Raw genomic sequence first — 20,504 nt, 5'->3', positions numbered from 1 at the left:
TGTAGATGAAACCACGTTGTCCATGAGTTGAAATTGTTGAAGGAAGTTGATGGGTAAAAGTGGTTCATTACATTATTCTGTTTGTATTTATTTACAATTTCCCAAATGAAAAGCTTTTAAAGGAAAAATTGAATTCAGACCTAATGTAGTTTTAGAGACCCATGAGAGTCCTTCCCTTGAGGTTGTTTTCCAATAACAGTGACCTTCCCCCTCCAATGTGTCTGTTTTAATCACTCTAAAAAGTTCCAGCTTGCCCTGAGGGAATTCAGCTCTGTGTAGGCATCAGAACTGTGCCCTTTCTGAAACAAACAGCAACTCTACCCCACAAGGTGGTCAACTGATTGGGCCTTGAAGAAGAGTAAAGCTTACAGTGGTTGTGAATTTACCGCTTTGGCTATTCCATCAAACTGGGAACAGATTTACCAAAAAGGTGGCTTTACTGCTATTAGTCAAAATGCTATGGTTGCTGTGGGGTTTGGGTGGAAGCCCCCACCCTTTCTAGCCAAGCAAAATACAATTAAGACCTGTCTGTATTCTTCACACCCCTGTGGGCTGCAGGCCACCTACGAGTGTTTGCAAGAGCAGGAATTAAAGTTTTCAGGGACTTGTGCTGTTTATCTTTGCATGCTTAAATATAATTAAGATACTGGGATAGTTTAGAGTTGAATGCTAAAAGTTACAGTAGGGACTTGTTATTTTTCTTTAAGTCTTGAGTCCCAATGTGGTAAGAAACAGGTATATCTTTTAATTTTTCATTATGAAGCCTTTCTGTACATAGAACTTCAGCAAGTTTTAGCCAGATATATTTTTATAGAACCTATAAATTCAACCCCAAATCTCTATCATCTGTTTAAGAAAACAGAGAACTGAGAAAGACACTGTATTATAGTATTGATGGTTTACAGCCTTAAGTGAACTATTCTGACTCAGATCTCAAGTCTGAAACACACATATTTACCAGCATAGTCCTTGGCAGGAGAAATATTCTAAATGTGTACTTACAGCAGCAAAAAAAAAAAAAATCCAACAATAGGTGTAAGATTTTGCAATGCCATCTGGTGGATGTTACTAAGTCATATTCATGTTCACATTTCCTTCCTCCCTCAGTCTCTTTGTCTTAAATGCTTGGCTTCCTGGAAGGAGAAAATGCTTGCTGTAAAGGCTGACTTTGAAGCTTGGTAACAAACTCTCTCATAAATGTCAGTGTTATTTTGCTATTGCAAATACAGTAATTGCAAGTTGAATTGAGCAGTGGATGGCAGCCTTCCCTTCCCTGGGTTGACTCCAACTGGAACTCCTGTAATGGAAATTCACTAATGATTTCACCATGTGATTAATAATAGGAGGATGCTGTGGAAATACGTCCAGTGCCAGAATGTCCTAAGGAACACCTGGGCAACAGGCTATTGGTCAAGTTGCAGACCCTGAGGTAAGTATCAGCAATGGGTAACTACACTGAGGTTTATATTGCCTTTTAGACACAAACTGTGTCTTTAACATCAGAGCTTGAATCAGGGAGGATCTCCCAACACATTTAACAATGGGCAGCTGTGACATAGTGGAAAGAGCAGAGTTTGGATCAGAGCTAGATCTGAATTATATTCCTACCAAGCCTTTGACAGTCTTTCTTCCATAATAGGGAAGGCAAACACTAAGGTTAGACATATAAGGTAATTGAGTAAAATTGCCTACATGAAAAAAAACATTGGTGCAAGCCAGTGGTGTGCTGGAGTCAGCTCTAACTCCTGAGAGTTGATTGTACATTTCTTTCCCCAACTCTATTCAGTAAAGTCACATTGATGACTTGAAATTGGCCATGGTAGAAGACACTTGTTTTCTAAACATTTACCCAGTATACCACTGTTGAAACACAATGATAAATACACCTAAAACCCAGTCTCAATGCCAAGAGACAATAGAGAGTAGTGGGGACTGTAGCAAACTATTTTTAAGGGGCACTCGCTATCTAGGACCAAGCCTTGACATTCAAGTAAGCAAGCCCACTTTTGTCAATTGTCTGATTTTTTTGCCCCAAAATTCAGGTTTTTCTGCAAAATTTTCTTAAAATTTTCTCATTTCCTTTTAAAATACCACACAGTTCAAACAAAGCATGGCTGCAGTCATCTTGTAGGCCAGTTATTTATCACATCTACTTTAAAGCAGTTGTCTCCAAGGTATTTGTTTACTTTTACACTAAAAAAAGTCACATGTCCTCCATAGGTGTTTATTAATTTTGTACTTGCAGATTACAATATTATATACATTATAAAACATATATAATCAAGAAATTATAAAGGCTGAACTAAGTATTTAAAAATAAGTTACAGTGTCTTCTTTCTGCAGTCCGGTGGATTATCTTGTGCACCCTGGAGTGCTTGTGCACCTCTCTTTGCTCTTTGAGGCTACTACTTTAGACTTAGTTCTTTACTTCTTCAAATCACAGTCCCTTTTGAAAACATTAAGTTATAAATGTTCTGCCTAGACAAAAGCACCTCAGCATATTGTGTTTCACACCCTACTAGGGTAGTCATCCATCTCTTGAAATTAATTCATAGTCCCCTTAAGCAGCACCTGGGTTGCAATTAGGGCATCTGGATGCTGGATTCAAGGCTTTGTGTCATCCCTGAGAACTCTGGGATTTCAGCTCCTTTCCTTTAAACAAGTTGTTAGACCAGATAGTCTCACCATTCCCATCTGTCCTAAACTTCTAATTCTAATGCATAGCCTCCCCGGTTCCTCTCCTCAGAACACAAGCCAGCATGACTGCTCACCCGGTTGTGGATGCTCTCTTGATGTTGCAGCCCCTGCCCCCTAGCCTTTTCTACCAGCAGGTGGAAAGGGGCAGCTGGGACCTTTTGTCTTGTGCACAGATGGGCAGCCAGTAGTGAGCCTGATACCTCTGTATCAGGTAAGGGGTACAGAAAGGCAAACTCTAGCCCTGGCAAGCCAACCGGAGGTAGGGGCCTCCCAGTCTTCCAGCAGGAGGACTGAGTGGAAGTGGCTGTTCCACTCTCCTCTGCCTTGTGCAGCGAGTGTGCTGCATTGTCTGAGGCACTCGCCCATCCCCACAGGATGCACTTTTAGATACGGTAACCTCGCTGTTGAGGATTGGAGGAATTCTCTCTATTCTCTCTGGTGATGCTTATCACTAAGACTTCTAGAACTTTCTAATAAATGGCAGCTGTTCAAACTAGTTCGAAAAGATGGCCACTAAGATAGATGTACATTATTTAAAAAAATTGAATCACTTGGTTTTTCTTGATGAAAATTGTGAAGTGTAGTTTCTAGTGATTTTCCCCCAAAATGCCAAATCAGAAATTAAGAAGCACTGTTTGTTCAGTGCACTTGTTCTGCTCAAATGTCTTAAACAGTATATCCATACCAACAAGACTAATGGACTGAACAGATAGTCCTAGGTATAATTACTTTGAACAAAGTGGATTTTTTTTAAAAAAAGGAGGCAAATTCTTACAAGTAAACCTAGAATGTTAAAATATGAATAGTAAAAATTTAATGATAATATTAAATACGCATGCTTTCCCAGTATTCCAAATCCTATTTCTACTACTATAGAGTTAATCAGCTAGGGAATTTTAAAAAGGTTATTGAGATCTGTAGCTTTCTCTTTTGCCTTTGAGAAGTAGCTAAAGCCTCGAGCACACAGAAAGAATTAGGATAGTACCGATTCTGTGAGTGTGTATAGCAGCAAGAAAAAAGAGGATAACAGTAGAGTGTTTTTTCTATTTTACCTTTTAAATGGAAAAATTCTAAGTTTAATTTAAAATTTAATACTGTCTTATGTCAAGTAACCTCAGCTCAAAGGAGCCTTCTTAGTGGTAGAACTTTAGTGTGCATTAAATTTACCCAAAGAGCTGGTTTTAAAGAAAAGTTTGGGGAGACCTCCTACCACTGTTTTCCTCAAGAGAGTCTTGTTCAGTGGATTTCAGGTGGGACCAGGAAACCTGCATTTTGACAAACTCATTTGCTTCAAATGCTAGTTTCTGGAAACCACACCTGGAAAAACACTGGTCAGAAAAACGCAGGTTCTGTTATCTGAAAGGACTGGGCTTGAAACCTGAGTGTGCCAATTCCCAACCTTGTGGCCTTTGGCAAATTACTTAAGCTCTCTGAACCTGTCACGTCTGTGTTGTGGATATGAAGGAACTGATATGTGAAGCACTTATCACAGCACAATTTTAAGTGTTCAACAAGAGTTAATTCGCTTTTTCTTTCTCTGAACCACAGAGAACTTAACACTCAGTACCTACCTAGGTAAATTACAGGATTATTCAGACCTTTGTGTATCAGAGAATAGACAATGAAATACAAATCAACCATGCCAGGCAGTAGCCGGTGAATCTAGACACAAATATCTTCTAAAAAGTTATCTTTTAAGGCAAAGCTATCCAATGGTAAGTCCATCCTCTGAAACGTGCCTTGAAACACAATTTAGTCCAATGTGTGTGGATTCTGCAGTAATGTCAGCCCAGGGCCTGATTACCAGTGTTCTCAGTGGCAGTGCTCAAGGTCATGGACTGTTGACCTCAGAAACTTGGAAGGTGCACATCTGTGCTCCAAGTGCATATTATAACACGTGGCAGGATTATGCTTTGGGGATGCATTTTCTCCAAACCCACCATTTTTTTGTGGAGAATGGGTAATTAGGGCCAATATGAGGGCTCCTCTTTCCAGCCATCGTTGGGTCCACACACTTCAGTATTTATCATAGTGCTCAGTCCCCTCCCTGTATCTCAGCTCAGCAAACCCACTGGCAATGGAGTTAGGAAGGGCCACTCACCCACATGATAACCCAATCTTCCTCTGATGGTCCCACAATAAATGTAAAGAAAAGGAACTGAACTTTTCTTATTTTTAGTATCTGAAAAGCCCTATCCCTTAGAATCGAATAATAGAGATTTTTATCCTAGCACTAAACTGTAAACTATAAATAAAGCCTTTACCTAAGACCTCGAAAACACAGCAGCTGCAATGGTAAGGAGTGCCTTGCAGGATCAGACCAAGGTCTGTCCTGCCCACTTTCCCTTGTGGTGCCACCAACAAGCACTTTTTGGGAGAATCCACTACCCACCATGATTTCAAATGATTAAAAATGCTACATGACCTTCCATAGTTCTCCATTAATATCCCAGCATGATTCTGATATGCATAGAGTTATCAGAATATTTCTAGAAACTACCTATATCTTTATGTGTATTTACATACTATATACATTTATGTATTTAGGCACTTAGAGAAAATTCAAAATTATTTAAGTTAAAACCATATAGATTTTTCTTGCTTACTCTTACAGGTTTGAGATTGAAATTGAGCCTCTGTTTGCCAGCATTGCCCTCTATGATGTTAAAGAAAGGAAAAAGGTAAGAAAGCAAAAAATAACCTGTCCCTGGGGGCACAAATATTGTTGATACGTCTTTGAGTTTCCTCTTTTTTAAAAATTTTACAGGGTATTTAAAAGATTTTATTTATTTATTTTTAGGGGGGAAGAACGGGAGAAAGAAAGGGAGAGAAACATCAATGTGTGTTTGCCTCTCATGCACCCCCTACTGGGGACTTGGCCCACAACCCAGGCATGTGCCCTGACTAGGAACTGAACCAGTGACCCCTTGCTTTGCAGGCCTGCACTCAATCCACCAAACTACACCAGCCAGGGCTGAGTTTATGTTTTTAAATCTCACTTCTATTCAACAAAAACACATCAGATTTGAAAGCAAATGACCTTTGATATACTTAGTTCAATTGCCTTGCAGTTTTTGAGGGATTAATCTGGGAATGTTAGTTATTTACATGCTTTGACAACTTTAAGGGAAAGCCTGCTGGAGGCTGGTCAGAGGATGGCTAGAGGCCTGGCTGGGATAAGAGAGAAATGATATTGCAGTGTAGGGGACTACTTGCAAAACAAGGCATATTTAAATACATTTTTAACAAACTTGGATGTGCATGTAGTGGTGTTTCCTTATTTGGGGAGTGTTTTGCATTGTGAAGTAGGCTCATCATGAATAGAAGGTGTCTTGTGCAGCAGAAGTCTAAATTTGCCATGGGGTGGAAGCCCCACTAACCGTAATGTGCTTTTAATTGGAAACAGTTCAAAGACCTAAGACTTCTCCATGGATGTTTTACTATTTAGTTATTTTGTAATTCCTAGAGAAAAACAAAAATAACAAAGCCAGAGTAAGAGGTTTCTGCCCCTCTCCACCCATAGCCATTCTGTATTTAGGGAACTATGTATTTCTTGAATAAATACTAATAATCACTGAGAATTGTATGAGTTAGGGTATGATAACTACTAAAACCAAGAGTCCCCCAAGTGCCCTAGTTTGAGGCAGTAGTTCCTAAACTTGACTGTGCATCACTACCACCTGGAGAGCTTATTAAAACAGATATTAAACTCACCCTCAGAGTTTCTGATTCAGTAGGTTTGGGTGGGGCCTGAGGATGTGCATTTCTAGCAGGTTCCCAGGTGATGCCTAAGCTGCTGGTAAGGGGATCACATTTTGAGAACCACAGGCTTAAAGAAATCTCTGGCTTTGTTTCCCAGCAACCCAGCATTGGGGTGCTGGGTCAGCAGTGGTCTCAGCCCCTCAGTCATTCAGAAACCCAAGCTGGCAGTGGCTCCTCCATCTTCAATATGCGCTCTCCCAAAGTCACTTTTGTCACTGCCATTGCAGATCCTGAAAAAAAGAGGGAAAGGTGGGCAAGGGTGGCCTGGGTGTTTGACAGATGCATCACTTATGCTCATAATTCACTCCTAACTGCAAGAGAGGATGGTAAATGTAGTCTTTACCTGAGCAGCCAATTCTCAGCTATAACGCTATTAGTGATAAAGGGCGACCCAACTAGGCAGTGGCTTGTAAGTATCACTACACTAGTGAGCCAAGGAGTGCCCATCATGCCATGCTCTTGCTCAGGACCTTTAACGGATCTTCACTGCCTACAGAATTAGTTACAAACTCTTTAGCTTCCATGCCTGGCTCTCCCTTGTTTCTCTTCCCCTCTATAGCCTGTGCAAGCTGGACTAATCTCTGTTAACTGAATTCAACCCAGGTTTTCCAGCTTCTGAGATATTTCCATGTTCTACTCTCCCTGGTACATGGTCCCCTTCCAGTTCTGCCTACCAACGTCTTCCTCCAAGGCCCATCTACGTCACTCTGAAGGAAGCATTCCTCACCACCCCCACTGAATGGGATCTCTCACCCTTTGCAACTTCCACGGTGCTTTTTTGTACAAATTGGGTCACTTATATTTTGCTCTTCCTGTAGTTAGTTTCATATTTGACTTCTTCCTCATTTTTTAATATAAACTAACTGAGGGCAGAGGCAGTGTCCTGGTCTTTATCAGTGCAGTACATAGCACATCATCAATACTGAGAAATTATTGGTGGGTTAATAAAAAAAATGAATGTTTCAAGGGACATCTCTCAAATGACTCCAAAATATCCAGACATTGTGACAAAGCATGTATCAGATTTTCCAATAGCCACTAGTCATGAACCATGTTTATGACTACATTTATTCCTTTAGAGAAATTTCCTTTTGGTTTTTCACTTTTTAAAACATGTTTAGACCATGAGAATGGTAGCTCTAATGTATTTTCCATTTCGCTCCTCCTTTACAGATCTCAGAAAATTTTCACTGTGACCTGAACTCTGACCTGTTCAAAGGATTTCTGCGTGCCCACACCCCCTCTGTTGCCCCTTCGAGTCAGGCAAAATCTGCGGTGTTCTCAGTCACCTATCCATCCTCAGACATCTACCTGGTAGTCAAGGTAAACACAGCCTGATTTGCACACGTTCCTGTTCCCATTTCTGAGTTATCCCTGTGCGTGTACTGGGTAGAAGAGGTGTCAGAACATGACCTCTCTGTCTTCTGAGAGATTCATTTCATTTCCTTCTCAACTTAATCCCTTCTCCTTTACAAGCAAATTCTGTGTTGAATACTAGAAAAGCTATGGGGCTGGGAGTCACACAGTCCTAGTTTTGAAACCTGGCTTTACAATCTGGTTGTTATATGACTTTTGAGGCAATTACCTAATCTTTCTGAGACTTAGTTTGCTAATCTGTAAAGTGGGGATAGTAACACCACCCTCAACGGGCAGTTGTGCATATTAAAGCCCGGCACATTGTACACATCCTTCCTCCTAACCAAGGAAAGCACCCTCCACTGTCCAGCCCCAGGAGGCTGCTGCATCTCAGACAGTTTCCTAACAATGATCATGTTCTTCTAGATGCTCACACTTAAGTGATCATGAGTCCAGGTTCTGACAGTTTGACGTATGGGCTATATTTTCCAAGATTTACTCTCCCTTTTTATTTACCATCTCACAGACTGAGTATGTCTCATGAGAATCAAAAATCTCTGGGGCAATTATATGCAGAAGGACCTTTCATTCTAGACTGTGCTCTTTGCTGATGTAAGACAACCAGAGACTTTCTCTACATACAAAATGACTGGTTAGAAATTAACAACAAACATTGAGTATTTTACCTACCCTAAGTAAAATAATTAGTTGCATTGCCTCTTTACCCAAAAATTGCAAAAAAATTTTTAAAAATCGGGTGATTTGATTTCATGAACACCCACATGAGTACCCTATGATCTCATGGGAGCAGCATAAAGATTTCAGAGACTGTGGGTGACCTGGAAGTCACTTAACTCGCAGCATACGTCTTTCCATGCTGGCCTCTTTTCACAAGACTCTGAAAGGCTACTGAGCTTGAAGGGAACTTATTTAAGCTCGTGGAAGCTATAGGTAAAATTCTGTCTCTAAAACGATGTATCTGTTGTTGTCAAACTTTAATGTGTATTTTTTTTTGTTGTGATATTTCTTACACATATAGGAAAATTAGCTTAAAGCTCTCTCTAGAAGCCCCATAGTTAAATTTAAAATTCTCTTTAAGCCTGGGAAACCAAGGAAACCAACATTAGTTCTACAGAGCCAAATTTTACTTCAAACTCCACTTCTCAGTGCATGGCTTTATTTTGGTTAAGCCATAGTAGTGTGCTAAATGTCAGCAGTTACCTATGGGATACTGTTACGTACTAAATATATTCAAAGAGTTCCAAATGTGTAAATGCATTCATTTGGCAATAACAAACATTCTCTTAATTGTCTGGATATAGGTAAGAAATTTAAATCCACTCATATATTCCCTAGTTTGCTTCTAACTTGTTTTTCTTTTCTGTAATGCCATCACATAGCTTCTTTCCCTCTAAATATATAGTAAATGGTGGTGTAATCCTTAGCACCTTTATCCAAGAGGTTGGCATACAATAAAGAGAGCCTCCTTTCTTATTTTTATTGTCAGGCTGAACACCAGGACATTAACTGCATTTGAGGTAGGGTTACCTTGTTTAGTGTTGCGTGTGATACTGCTTCAAGGGGGCATTTCAGCCTTAGAGCTTCTGTTTGTCAACTGAAGGATGGAGAGTAAGGATGAGTGAATCTGGTGTAAAGCTTTAAAAACAGACATGCCAGACATTGAACCAGCCTCCCTCCCCCGCAACCCCACCCCCTGAATGGAGCAAAGGGTAACCTTTTGCCTTAAAAAAATTCCAGGTAATTCTGATATGTTCCTTTCCCCTACCTACCATAGTTATTAGGGCTCACTCATTTCTTTCACACACAAATCACAAAGGACCATATAGTGGGCTCTCACAGCAGCCTGCAGCTCCTTTTCATGAAGGAGCTGGAAGTGCCCCATCCAGTCTGGTGAGGGAAATGGTATCTGCTGGTCTGCTTCACTCTGAACTTTCCCACATCCAGATTCTGGGGATTCTGCTTCTGTGGGTTCCACACATGAAGCCATGGTGTTCCTATTCCTTGCTTTAGGGTTCTAATGAAGAGGTTTTCATCTCTGTTCAAATTTTATTTTAAAGACATTTTTTATCCATTGCCTTCGTGGAAAAATTAGCTTCCTTCCAGTTTGATCTACAAGCCCCTATGAGCTTCAGGAGACAAGGCACCAGGTGTACAATGTTCATCACCTTATCTCCCAGCAACCGCCACGTGGATGGTACCCAGCAAATGTCCTCGGAACTGACGAGTACACGAATGATTCCTGACTAGCAGGAATACCAGTCTCTAGCCCGAGCGTTGTGAGTCTGCGTTTTCCACCTGGGGCATCTCTCAGGGGGTCAGTCTTGTCTTCTGCCCCGGCAGTGGAAAGGGGTTTTGAACTTCTCTGGTTAGAAGACAGTTCTTGCTTGCAGTCCCCTGAGATAGACACCCATCGAGCAGTCCCATGCCACTTCCTTGGAACCTCTGTTAAACACCCTCATCACTAGGGTACTTCTAATAATACTTGTTAAGAATGTGTGCCTATTGGGATATGTTAACCCAGATTTCCTCCTCAAGAATCATCTCAACTAATGATACAGACTGTTGATGGGACTAAATCACTTGTTTTCCTCCTCACCATCTAAGTTAAATTATTTTTTCTTTGAACAGAGTGGTAGGAAATTTCAGTTTTCTCTTTTTCTTTCTCCTAAATATGGTACCCAAACTTATGGTCAGCCAAATCCTTTACCTGAGGCAAAAACAGAGAAGACATTTGACATAGTAGCATTTTCATATTGCCAGCCAGTCAGCAAAGTAAAAAGCTGTACTGTCCCACTGCTTTTGGTTTCTGTGTAAGCCTGTTAAATCCAGAGAAGCAGCCCTAATAGGAAATACAAGGGAGACAATTACGGATAATTTATTCTGTTCACTTATTCATTTTGTGAAAGGTTTGAGTCCCCAACCTGACTTTTACAGAGGTCATAAATCTTTTTTACACTGTAAGTAATAATAAAGAAAATGAGCTTTTCACTTCCTACATATGTCTTATGGGTTTTGTTTTATGAAATAATTTTTATTGCATTTTTATTGTAGGTATAGTACAAGTTTATTGTTTAAAAATAGAAAATACACATAAGCAACAGGAATAAAATAAACCACATATAATGCCATCATAAAAACATAACTATTAACATTTGCTGTTTATCTACTATCATCTTTCCAATATGCTTTTATGATCTTTTTATAAAACTACATAGTACTTTTTATACTAATTTTCTAAATAGAAAATAAACCACAGACATATTATTCCCATATCAACAAATATTGTGACAAAACCTAGTTTTGATAGTTGCATAGATTATGTTACATGGATATAATTTGTGTATGTTGTTCTAATGTTATTTTTGTTGGTAGATTGAAAAGGTTCTTCAGCAGGGGGAGATTGGAGACTGTGCAGAACCCTACATGGTCATCAAGGAAAGTGATGGTGGAAAGGTATGATGTTTTGAGTATTGCTAAATGGTGGCATCTTAGAATATACAGATATTTTTCAGAAGTGTTCCACAGTATAGTTTAATGGGGTTTAGTCTATAATACATTCCCATATGAGATACTAATAAATTGTATTTGAACCAAAGAAAGGAGAGAAACTGGTGATTGATGATAACTTTTTAAAGAAATAAGTTACCAAACTCAGCAAATGATGATATCTGCACTAATGCCTAGTTGTAAAGCTTACCCAGGGCAAAGCCACTTCCCATTGCCTTGGCTCTGAGGCTCTGACCCAGCTCATGGGGGGCCCCAGGGAGACCCTGTGAAGCTGAACAGAGCTGGAGCTCTTCTGGCTTCTCCCAACAGCGTGGGCCACGTCCTTTCAGGTGCAAATGTTTGGAAACTGACTGAGATGACCGTACCTCATAAATTCGTTAGTACAACATAGGTTCTGAACCTGTGAAAAGGACATCTCTTCTCAGCGCCCAGTGTGATTCTGAAGGCATGGCCTTTCTGGACTAAGACTTGACTAATCAGTACCACTACAGACTTATAAACCTCAAACAAGATTTACTGAACTCAAGACATTTTTTTTTAATCTACCTTTTATTCTAAACTTAGGAAAAACACCTGGGAATTGTTGTCAACCTAATAAGGGACTTATTAGGAACATTTATAGATCTTTCTGGAGTTTTCCTAGACAACTTTTGAAAAAATGGGTTTTCATGAGAGCTTGGTAGATGATATATAAAATATTTTATACCAAGATTCTCATGCAAATTCAAGCCATGTAACGAGCCCCTAAAACTGCCTGTTGTTGTTTTGCTTATATAATAAGCTTTGGACTTTTTTTTTTAGCTGAAGGTATACTTAATAGTCAAATGTAGTCTTTCTTTAAACTCCTCCTTTTCTAATCTGTATGTCCTTATTAGTTAGACTTCTGGCCTAGGTTGTGCCATTTTTCTGCCTATTTACTCTTTGTAATCAGCAGGGTAGGGGTTAGAAACGCCTGTCATATCCATGGCAGGGCAGATGACTTGATGCTGGTGCCCTAATGTTTGTTTCTGCTTGTCTCTTTCAATTTTCTTCTAGACTAAAGACAAGATTGAAAAACTAAGGCATCAAGCTGAATCCTTCTGCCAACGTTTGGGGAAATACCGGATGCCCTTTGCCTGGGCTCCCATAAGCATAGCAAACTTCTTCAATGTCTTCACCCTGGACAGGGAGGTAACTGACGCGGAATCCGTGGCTGGTAAGATTTTCAGCTGCTGTGGGAAGTCTTAGGCTCCCCAGTGTACCAACTCTGAGGTCAACTGCTTATCAGTGGGGCTTGGGGTACAATAAGGTGTGGGAAGTGGGAAAGAAGAAAGAGATTAATGGGTTAAACCACTCTTATGGCTGGATTGCAAATGCATAATTAGACAATAATTCTCCCAAATTATCATGAATGTTTGCGGAGTTTAAATGCTCTTATAGTAAGATTTTTGGTTGGAATTTTTTGGCCAGATACTTTAAAAACTTAGTTTTAAGTATCCAGCTGTTCTTAAAAGTAAAATTCTTGAAAATAACAAGAAAATATTATAACCATCTACAATGTGTTAAACAAAGGCACTATGACTGGCTCCAAAACATAAAAAGAACCATAGTCATGGAGGTTTCAAAAAGGAAAACTCAGGTTTCTCAGGAAATTTTCCAGTTCCTTAAAGTTTATTTTGCCAACTGCAATGAAAAAGTGGATGCTAAAAGAATATTTAGTTGCTGTTCCAATTTATTTAATATATATCTCTTTCATCACCTCACCCTTGATCTGAGTCATTAATTTTTAAAACAGGTTCGATCTGAAACTGTCCAAGAGGGTTATAGAATTTTCAAGTAGATCCACCCCTACTTGTGGCAAAGTTTCTATTTTTCCTAAATGCCTTTGGATCCAACAAATATTTAAGGCTAGAGTCACATTTCTCGTGACATTTCTCGTGCATTCCTTAGCCCCGCCACCTCTGAAATGTTGCCTGTAGCAGTAGAGAAAAGGGTATTTGGTCATTGCTGCTGCAATTCTGGAGTTATTGCAGCATAACTACCAGTCAGAAATCCTGTTTGTTTGTTTTTTCTGATTTATCAATAACAAACCTAACTTTGGTGCATTCTGACCTTCACACCATGATTTTTTTAAATGCCAACTTCTATGTAGATCCAGGTAGCCTTATTGGAAAGAGTTATACATAAAGCCTAGGGGATGCCATAAATAAGATGAATCCACAGATTCAGGCGTAGGGCTTGCTGAGGCTTATTAATGTCTAGGTCAAGGATGATTAACCTGATTACAGAGGCTGATTCTTAAGAAGCAACCAGAATAGGCAGTATGGAAAGTTTAGATGGGCCGTAGTAGCAAGAAGTTCCAATTCAGTATTGCAGCAAGAATTTGGGATAAGAGAATATTCAAAGACAGGGTTGGCAATATTAGAGTTCTAAGCAATTTGACTATTCACAACAGGTCCCCTGAGTTTTGCAGTAGAAAAGCAACAAAATCCTCACCTAAATCTCAAAAGGGGATAAGAAACAAATAAGCAGAGTATTAGGGTCCAGCTGAGGTTTGGGTGTGACTCAGGGTTCTAACCCCCATTAGGCAGGTCAGTGAGGTCTGCTGCTTGCCTGGTTCAAACAGCAAGAGCAGAAGAAAGCTGAGATTCAGAATTTACTTGGGCTGACCCTAGCATGTTTGGGTCACAGTCTCTTGAAGGCATTTGAGAACATGCCTCTCCCAATGGAATGAAATGTAAAAATAAAACAAAAACAAACACTGTTGACTAAATAAAGCTTATGTGCACACCCCATTCTGGCTTCAGTTCAGGACTCCTGCTGGGTGGCATCTGGCCTAGCCTCTATGAGGAAGGGGACTGCCGCTGCTCAGGGCTTCTCCACTCTGGTCAGAGGGGGAGTAGGGGCTCCCCAGCGGGTCTGAGAAAGGTAGGGGTCAGTGGAGGGAAATTTTTATTCACAACTAAAATGTCCATGTTCAGAGTTTTTGTTCAGCAACTTAAACATGTACAAAGTCTGTCCAGAAAGTATCCAGCCATGTACTATTAAAAATACAGACATTTGTTGAAGAAGATACAAGATACAAGAAACAATGTATATAGGACAATGATGCCTCAGTCCCCTTCAAAGGAGGCACATTGGGACCTCACATAATTCTCTCAATCTCTATAAACTGCCCTGTCATATATTTTTTAATCTAATTAGTGGTCTGAAATCTCTTCCCTGTCAAAGATGATTTTAGTTTTGAGAAAAGCCAGAAGTTGCAGGATGCCAAATCTGGGCTATAGAGGGGCTGAGTCACCTGAGTGATGTTATGTTTTACAAAAATTCTGTATAAGATGTGATACTTGAGCAGGCACATTGTCATGAAGAAGCTGCCAATCACCAGTTGGCCATAGCTGCAGCCTTCTGAATCATCTGAGTAGTTTCTATGGAGGAACATTAAAGCTTAATGCAATATAAGATATAGATTTGTTGTCTACTCACTCAATCATTTTGAATGTGACAGCCACACAGTACACATGCTCACTCAATGGTATCTACTGCCCTCACTGACTAGTACAGTGAAGTGGTCATTGTCCAAACATACGCATTCCAATCCACTCTCCTTGGCTGCCAGGTTACACTGATATCATGCAAAGTGTTCTCATTATATTAAAAATGGTTGGACTTTTTCTGGACAGAACTCATACATGGTAAAGTTAATAACTGTTGGATATTGAAACAGAAGGGCAAACTTTAGAATGACAACTGTTTTCCTTAAAGGAAGAGGCTTTATCGGTGAGCGGAGAACCTTGTCCCAATCTAGAAGGCTTTCCGAAAGAGCCCTCTCCTTGGAGGAAAATGGGGCTGGATCCAACTACAAGACCACCACCATGACCGTTAACAGCTTTTACAAACAGGTATTTCTCCATGTTACAATACGTCTGTGTTTGTGCCCATAATGTCATGGGTTTTGGAGCCCAGAGGGGTAGTATATGTAGTGAGTAAGAGAACAAGTTGATTACCCTCACGAAGCCTAAATTTCGTCATCTACAAAGTAAGGCTGGTGGTGCCTGCTTCATGGGGCTTCTAGGGAGGATTAGATGACATGAGGCAGGTAAAGCTCCTCCCAGAGTGCCTGGCATTTAGCAAGTGCTCAATGAGTGTTAGCTCTTCTAATTGAGAAAACGATTCGCTCCCATCAATGCAAACTCTTCTCTCTGAACAATTCTCGTGGCCCATTCATTTATTAGACTGTGAAAAGGGTCTGGCTGAAACATTGTCCACTTGGTCTCAGGGTTTCCTGATCTGGCTGTTGTCCTTCACTATTGAAGGACATCACTATTCCACGTGCACTTCGCAGGGCTTTCCTGCCTGCTCAGAGAAGGTGCCCAATGCAGATGGTACTCTTTGTAAGCTCAGTAAACACTGAGACTTAACAAACAAAACATTTCCTAAGAGTAATCAAATTCATAGAGGCAGAAAGTAGAACGACAGTTGCCAGGGGCTGCAGGGAGGGGTGAGTAGGCAGTTGTTGTTTAAAGGGTACAGAGTTTCAGTTTTGTAAGATGAAAGAGCTCTTGAGATTGGTTGCACAATAATGTAAATGTACTTAACACTATGGAACTAAACACTCAGAAATGGTTAAGATGGCAAATTTTATATTATGTGTATTTTTCTACCAAAAAAAACACCTGCTTTAGACTTTTACTGTGTCTTAGAAAACTTCCCTTAGCTCAGTCCTCGTGGGGCATTTCAAGGGGTTGTGTTAGTAACCTGAAATGCAGAAGGGGTGTTGAGGGGTCTGTGTACTGCGCCACATAATAGCATGGGGCTGAAAGGGTATATTCAGCCCCTTTCAGCTGAAAGGGTATATTCCAGGTATATTTCCAATTATATTAACTTGGCAGGGAGGGAGGACAAAGTACTTGACTTAACTAAGTCTGAGTTTTCTCATCTGTGCTTGGGAATGAGATACACTTACCTGCCTACCTTCCAGGCTGTTGCGAGGGTTAGAGCTCTTGTCCATGGACCTCTTGGTAGATAGCCTGTCCCATGTAGGCACACAGAGCACAGTATTCATGCTTAGCCTTCTTAGCCAAGACAAATGTGGAAAAAAAAGGGGACTGGAAAAAATAAAAAGATGCTTTCCCCATCTTCAGATCTTTGAAGAAGGAAGTAAACTTAATCTGTATCATTCCAGGGAGTAAAACAAGCATCACTGAGCTTCAGTTATAGGGGGAGACACTTTGGGCTGAGATTTCTAATGGTCAAACAGACTTCCTTAGCACACAGTAGAAGCCCCGTCCCCAGAAGGAGTGAGGAGAGGCTGAGTGACAGCAGGACCAGGAGTAGAAGAGGAGGAGCATTGAACAAGAGGTTGAACTAAATGACTTCAGCATTACCCGTAACCCTAATTCCTATGAAAGTCATGTTAAAATGAAATTTAAAGATAAAAATCTTCCCTTAAATCATTGGTCCCTACCCCAGCAGGCAATGGTACGTCTGCACTAACCTTGATTTCTTTCTTGGCAGGAGGGAGACCGCCTTAGTGATGAAGACTTATTCAAGTTTTTAGCTGACTACAAGAGATCTTCATCCTTACAGAGAAGAGTCAAGTCAATTCCAGGTGTGGATGACTTGTCTTTATCCTCTTAAGCCATTCCATAGCCATTTATAATTAGACACATTATTTGTCTAATGCTACAATTTATAAAATTATGTGTACCAAATAAAATGTGGGATTTTATATCAGGAGTTGAGTAGGAATTGGTCTGCTTTTCTGGAAATTCTATTAATATTTTCTATTCTATTAAAGGATTGATTCTGCCCTGGCCAGTGTGGCTCAGTTGGTTGGAGCATTGTCCTGTAAACTGACAGATTGCCAGTTCGATTCCTGGTCAGGACACATGCCTATGTTTGATCCCTGGTTGGGGTGTGTACAAGAGGCAACCAATTGAAGTTTTTCTCTGGAATCAATGTTTCTCTCCCTCTCTCTCCCTTCCTTCTCCTCGCTCTAAAATTAATGAACATATTCTCAGGTGAGGATAAAAAAATAAAAATGAAAAAGGCTTGATTCTATACAAAAAACATACTTTAGATCTGGCTTCTCAGCTAATCATATAATTAAACAGAGGAGCCTTTTTCATCGTATAAAAGATTATATGGAGCTCTTAATAGAAAAAGAAAAATGAAAGGAGATGGTCTGGTAGGAGGTTAGACACCTTCCTTACCCTCCACTTAGCTCTGAGGCACTGCTCCAGCACCCCAGGTACCAGAGAACCCAGCTCAAAAACCACCAGTATTTACTTACATATGTACTATTACAGTGTGATAGTTCTGCAAGGAAATTTAAAAATCCTCTCATCTATTTCTACCCATTTTACAATTTCTTCCTTTTTAGTTTCTAGAAACTAAATCTCAAACGTTGTCATGACCTGTTTTTTATCCAGCTGTAGGAAATTAGCTGGGAATTGCAAAACTCCCACACTCCCAAACCTTACCCTTATTTTCACGAGAGAAATACCCTCCAGTAATCCTTGATTCCTTCGTAACATGACAATGTCTTCACTAAAGCAGTCCTGTTTCCTCTCTTCAGGCTTGCTCAGACTGGAGATTTCTGTAGCGCCAGAGGTAATCAATAGTCTGACTCCTGAACTACTGCCAGTGAAATCCTCCGAAAACCGGACACGTCCACACAAAGAGATTTTGGAATTTCCGGTCCGGGAGGTATATGTCCCTCACACTGTGTACAGGTAAGAAACAAAGGCTCTTGGGAAACCACTGAACCCAAATTCACAGTTTTGTTTGCATAATGTCTTCATCATCCTTTGAACTACCTTCCTACTAAATTTGGGGGGAAATGATGTTTACCTAAGTATAGATAATTGCTAGATTGCTTTCTAAAAATGACTAATTTTCTTTAATAAGAAAATGTTACTTCAGTCATAATTGGAACTTAGTATTATAGTGGGTATATTCCTTCCAGAAGTGAAAAAATCCTCCCAATCATTACCTTGGCTTTGTTCTGTGCATCAGAATGTATTAGGGAAAAGGCAATATGACCAAAAATGTTCTTGGTATCTATAAGACAGGATTTTACCTTGAGACCAACTGTGTCCAATAAAACGTATAGCAACAATAGAAATGTTCTGTATGTGTGCTGCCCAATGTAATAGCTACTGGCCACATGCGACTGTTAAGCATTTGAAGTGTAGCTAGGGCAGTGGAGGAACTGAAATTTTAGTTTTATTTAACTTCAGTTAATTTGAATTTCAAGTTACGTGGCTGTAAGCGGCTGGTGGCCACTACTGGACAGCTTGGAGCTAGACAGTAAAGACCGAAAGGTTAGGCTGCCTCTGTCTCTTCGAGGCCTTTACTTGGGGCTGGGAGGCAACTTGTCAACATACGTCTGCCAAAGCCATTGCTTTTAAGATTTTTTTAATGCAGAGAAGAATGCTGTAGCCATCACCTTTTCTCCACCATTCGGAAACAACATTGTGTGTGTACAGTTGCACTGACTGAGTTGCAGCTTGCTTTACCCGCAGCTACTCTCACAGGCCTCTGCCTTGCCTGCAGAGCACCAGCGACGAGCCTGCGTGTGTCCTGTCTTCCCTTTCCTCCTGTTTCACACGCATGTGCATGTACGCATGTATGTACCTGTGAACACCCAGTGGTATCATTTTCATATTTGTTTTTTAAAGAATTATTATTTATTTAATGAAGAATATTCATTATTTATTTATTTATTTGAGACATACAGAAAGGGAGGGAGATAGGGAGGGAGAGAAACATCAGTATGAGAATGAAACATTAATGGGTTGTCTTTGGTACGCTCCTCGACTGGGGACCAAGGCCACAACTAGGCTGGTGGCCCAACCAGGAATCAAACCGGAGAGACCTTTCAACCAACTGAGCCACACTGGGCAGGGCTTTATAGTCACTTTAAGTGTCCATAAATGGCTGTACGCTCTGTGTTACACTGCGCTTTTCATCCAACAGTATGATTTTTTCTTTTTTGTTTGAGTATTACTGTGGACTCATGAATTTTATTGATTCAATGTGTTACACTCAGTTACAGTCGTTATCCTCTGTAGTTACTTAGATTTTCAGAAATTTAATAATAGGAATTACTTGGCAGCTTGTATTTTAGAAGTGTTATTGATTTTTATAGAGCTTTGTCATAATTTTAAACTGCTGTATAGTATTCCTTTGTGTAAAGAGAAATTATTCATTTCATTTTTTTTAACTGGTAGACATTTATGTGTTTTTCCAATGTGGGGCTCTTATAAATACTGTCCAGTGAGAATTTCTGTCTTTGTCTCTAGGGCTATATGTAAATATTTTCCTAAGGAATAAGCCTACAAGTGAAATTATTGGGTCACAAGTGATAGATATTTCAAGTTTTATTTATACTGTCACTTTTTTCCAAATTTGTACCAGTTTGCAATCCTTCCAGCAGTGTAAGAAAGTTGTGATTCCCCCAGACCCTCACCCACACTTTCCAGTATGATTTATGTGTATGTGAGACTGAAATGCAAAACCTTTTAGAACTCACCCAACCCAAACACACCCACCTCCACATTTCCAGACACACAAAATCGAGACTGAGATAGGAGAAGTGTGCGGTTCACTGAGGTCAAAAACTACGGTGAAAAATACAGCCATCGACACAGTCAGAACTGAAGCCCTTCCTGCAGTGTTGGTGAAGTGCCGTCTCCCCCAATTAATCCTCTCTGAAGCAGCTCTTTGTTTCCCATCCTCAATCCTTAAATATAAACTAAACCCAGGTCCCCCTCCTAGATAAATAAACATTCCTGGGACACAGTTGTTTCAGCTCTCATTCCCTAGAGGGAGATGAAGGCATAAAAACGTTTGCTTATGGATTCTGCATTTGTATCTTTAGAAATCCTATCCTATAATTAGAAAAAAAAATGCTTGTGGAATTGGAATATGCTTTCACTAAATGAATTCTATAGTTATTCAACTTCCCCTCAGCATTTAATCACCCATGGGAAGCATTTACAACTCTCCACTCCTTGCTGCAAACATCACCCTTAATTACATCACAGCGGGACTCAGAGTGCATTAGCGTGCCAGATGGCTCAGAAACCTAGGAGTGCCTATAAGAACAAGTCTGGGAGGATCACTCTGGCTTCATGAGAAATGGACCCAAGAGTGCAAAGTGAATATTCTTTAAG

The 20,504-nt window shown here is 40.1% G+C and overlaps 1 protein-coding gene across 2 annotated transcripts in view; it reads left to right on the top strand.

Annotated features, from left to right (window-relative positions):
- DOCK8 (dedicator of cytokinesis 8) overlaps positions 1-20,504 on the top strand; it is a 218,685-nt gene that overhangs the window by 92,971 nt on the left and 105,210 nt on the right. For both annotated transcript variants that reach the window (XM_045839979.1, XM_045839980.1), the window contains 8 exons: positions 1,344-1,429; positions 5,312-5,378; positions 7,633-7,782; positions 11,209-11,289; positions 12,379-12,538; positions 15,088-15,224; positions 16,840-16,933; positions 17,903-18,059. In XM_045839979.1, the coding sequence (XP_045695935.1) occupies positions 1,344-1,429; positions 5,312-5,378; positions 7,633-7,782; positions 11,209-11,289; positions 12,379-12,538; positions 15,088-15,224; positions 16,840-16,933; positions 17,903-18,059 (932 nt within the window). The remainder of the gene's footprint in view (positions 1-1,343; positions 1,430-5,311; positions 5,379-7,632; positions 7,783-11,208; positions 11,290-12,378; positions 12,539-15,087; positions 15,225-16,839; positions 16,934-17,902; positions 18,060-20,504) is intronic.

Source organism: Phyllostomus hastatus, unplaced genomic scaffold (assembly GCF_019186645.2).
Source record: "Phyllostomus hastatus isolate PE091 unplaced genomic scaffold, TTU_PhHast_1.1 phas_contig_34, whole genome shotgun sequence".
NCBI lineage: Eukaryota > Metazoa > Chordata > Mammalia > Chiroptera > Phyllostomidae > Phyllostomus > Phyllostomus hastatus.
Note: the sequence above shows the minus strand (reverse complement) of the source record. Positions and strands in the feature narration are given on the sequence as shown.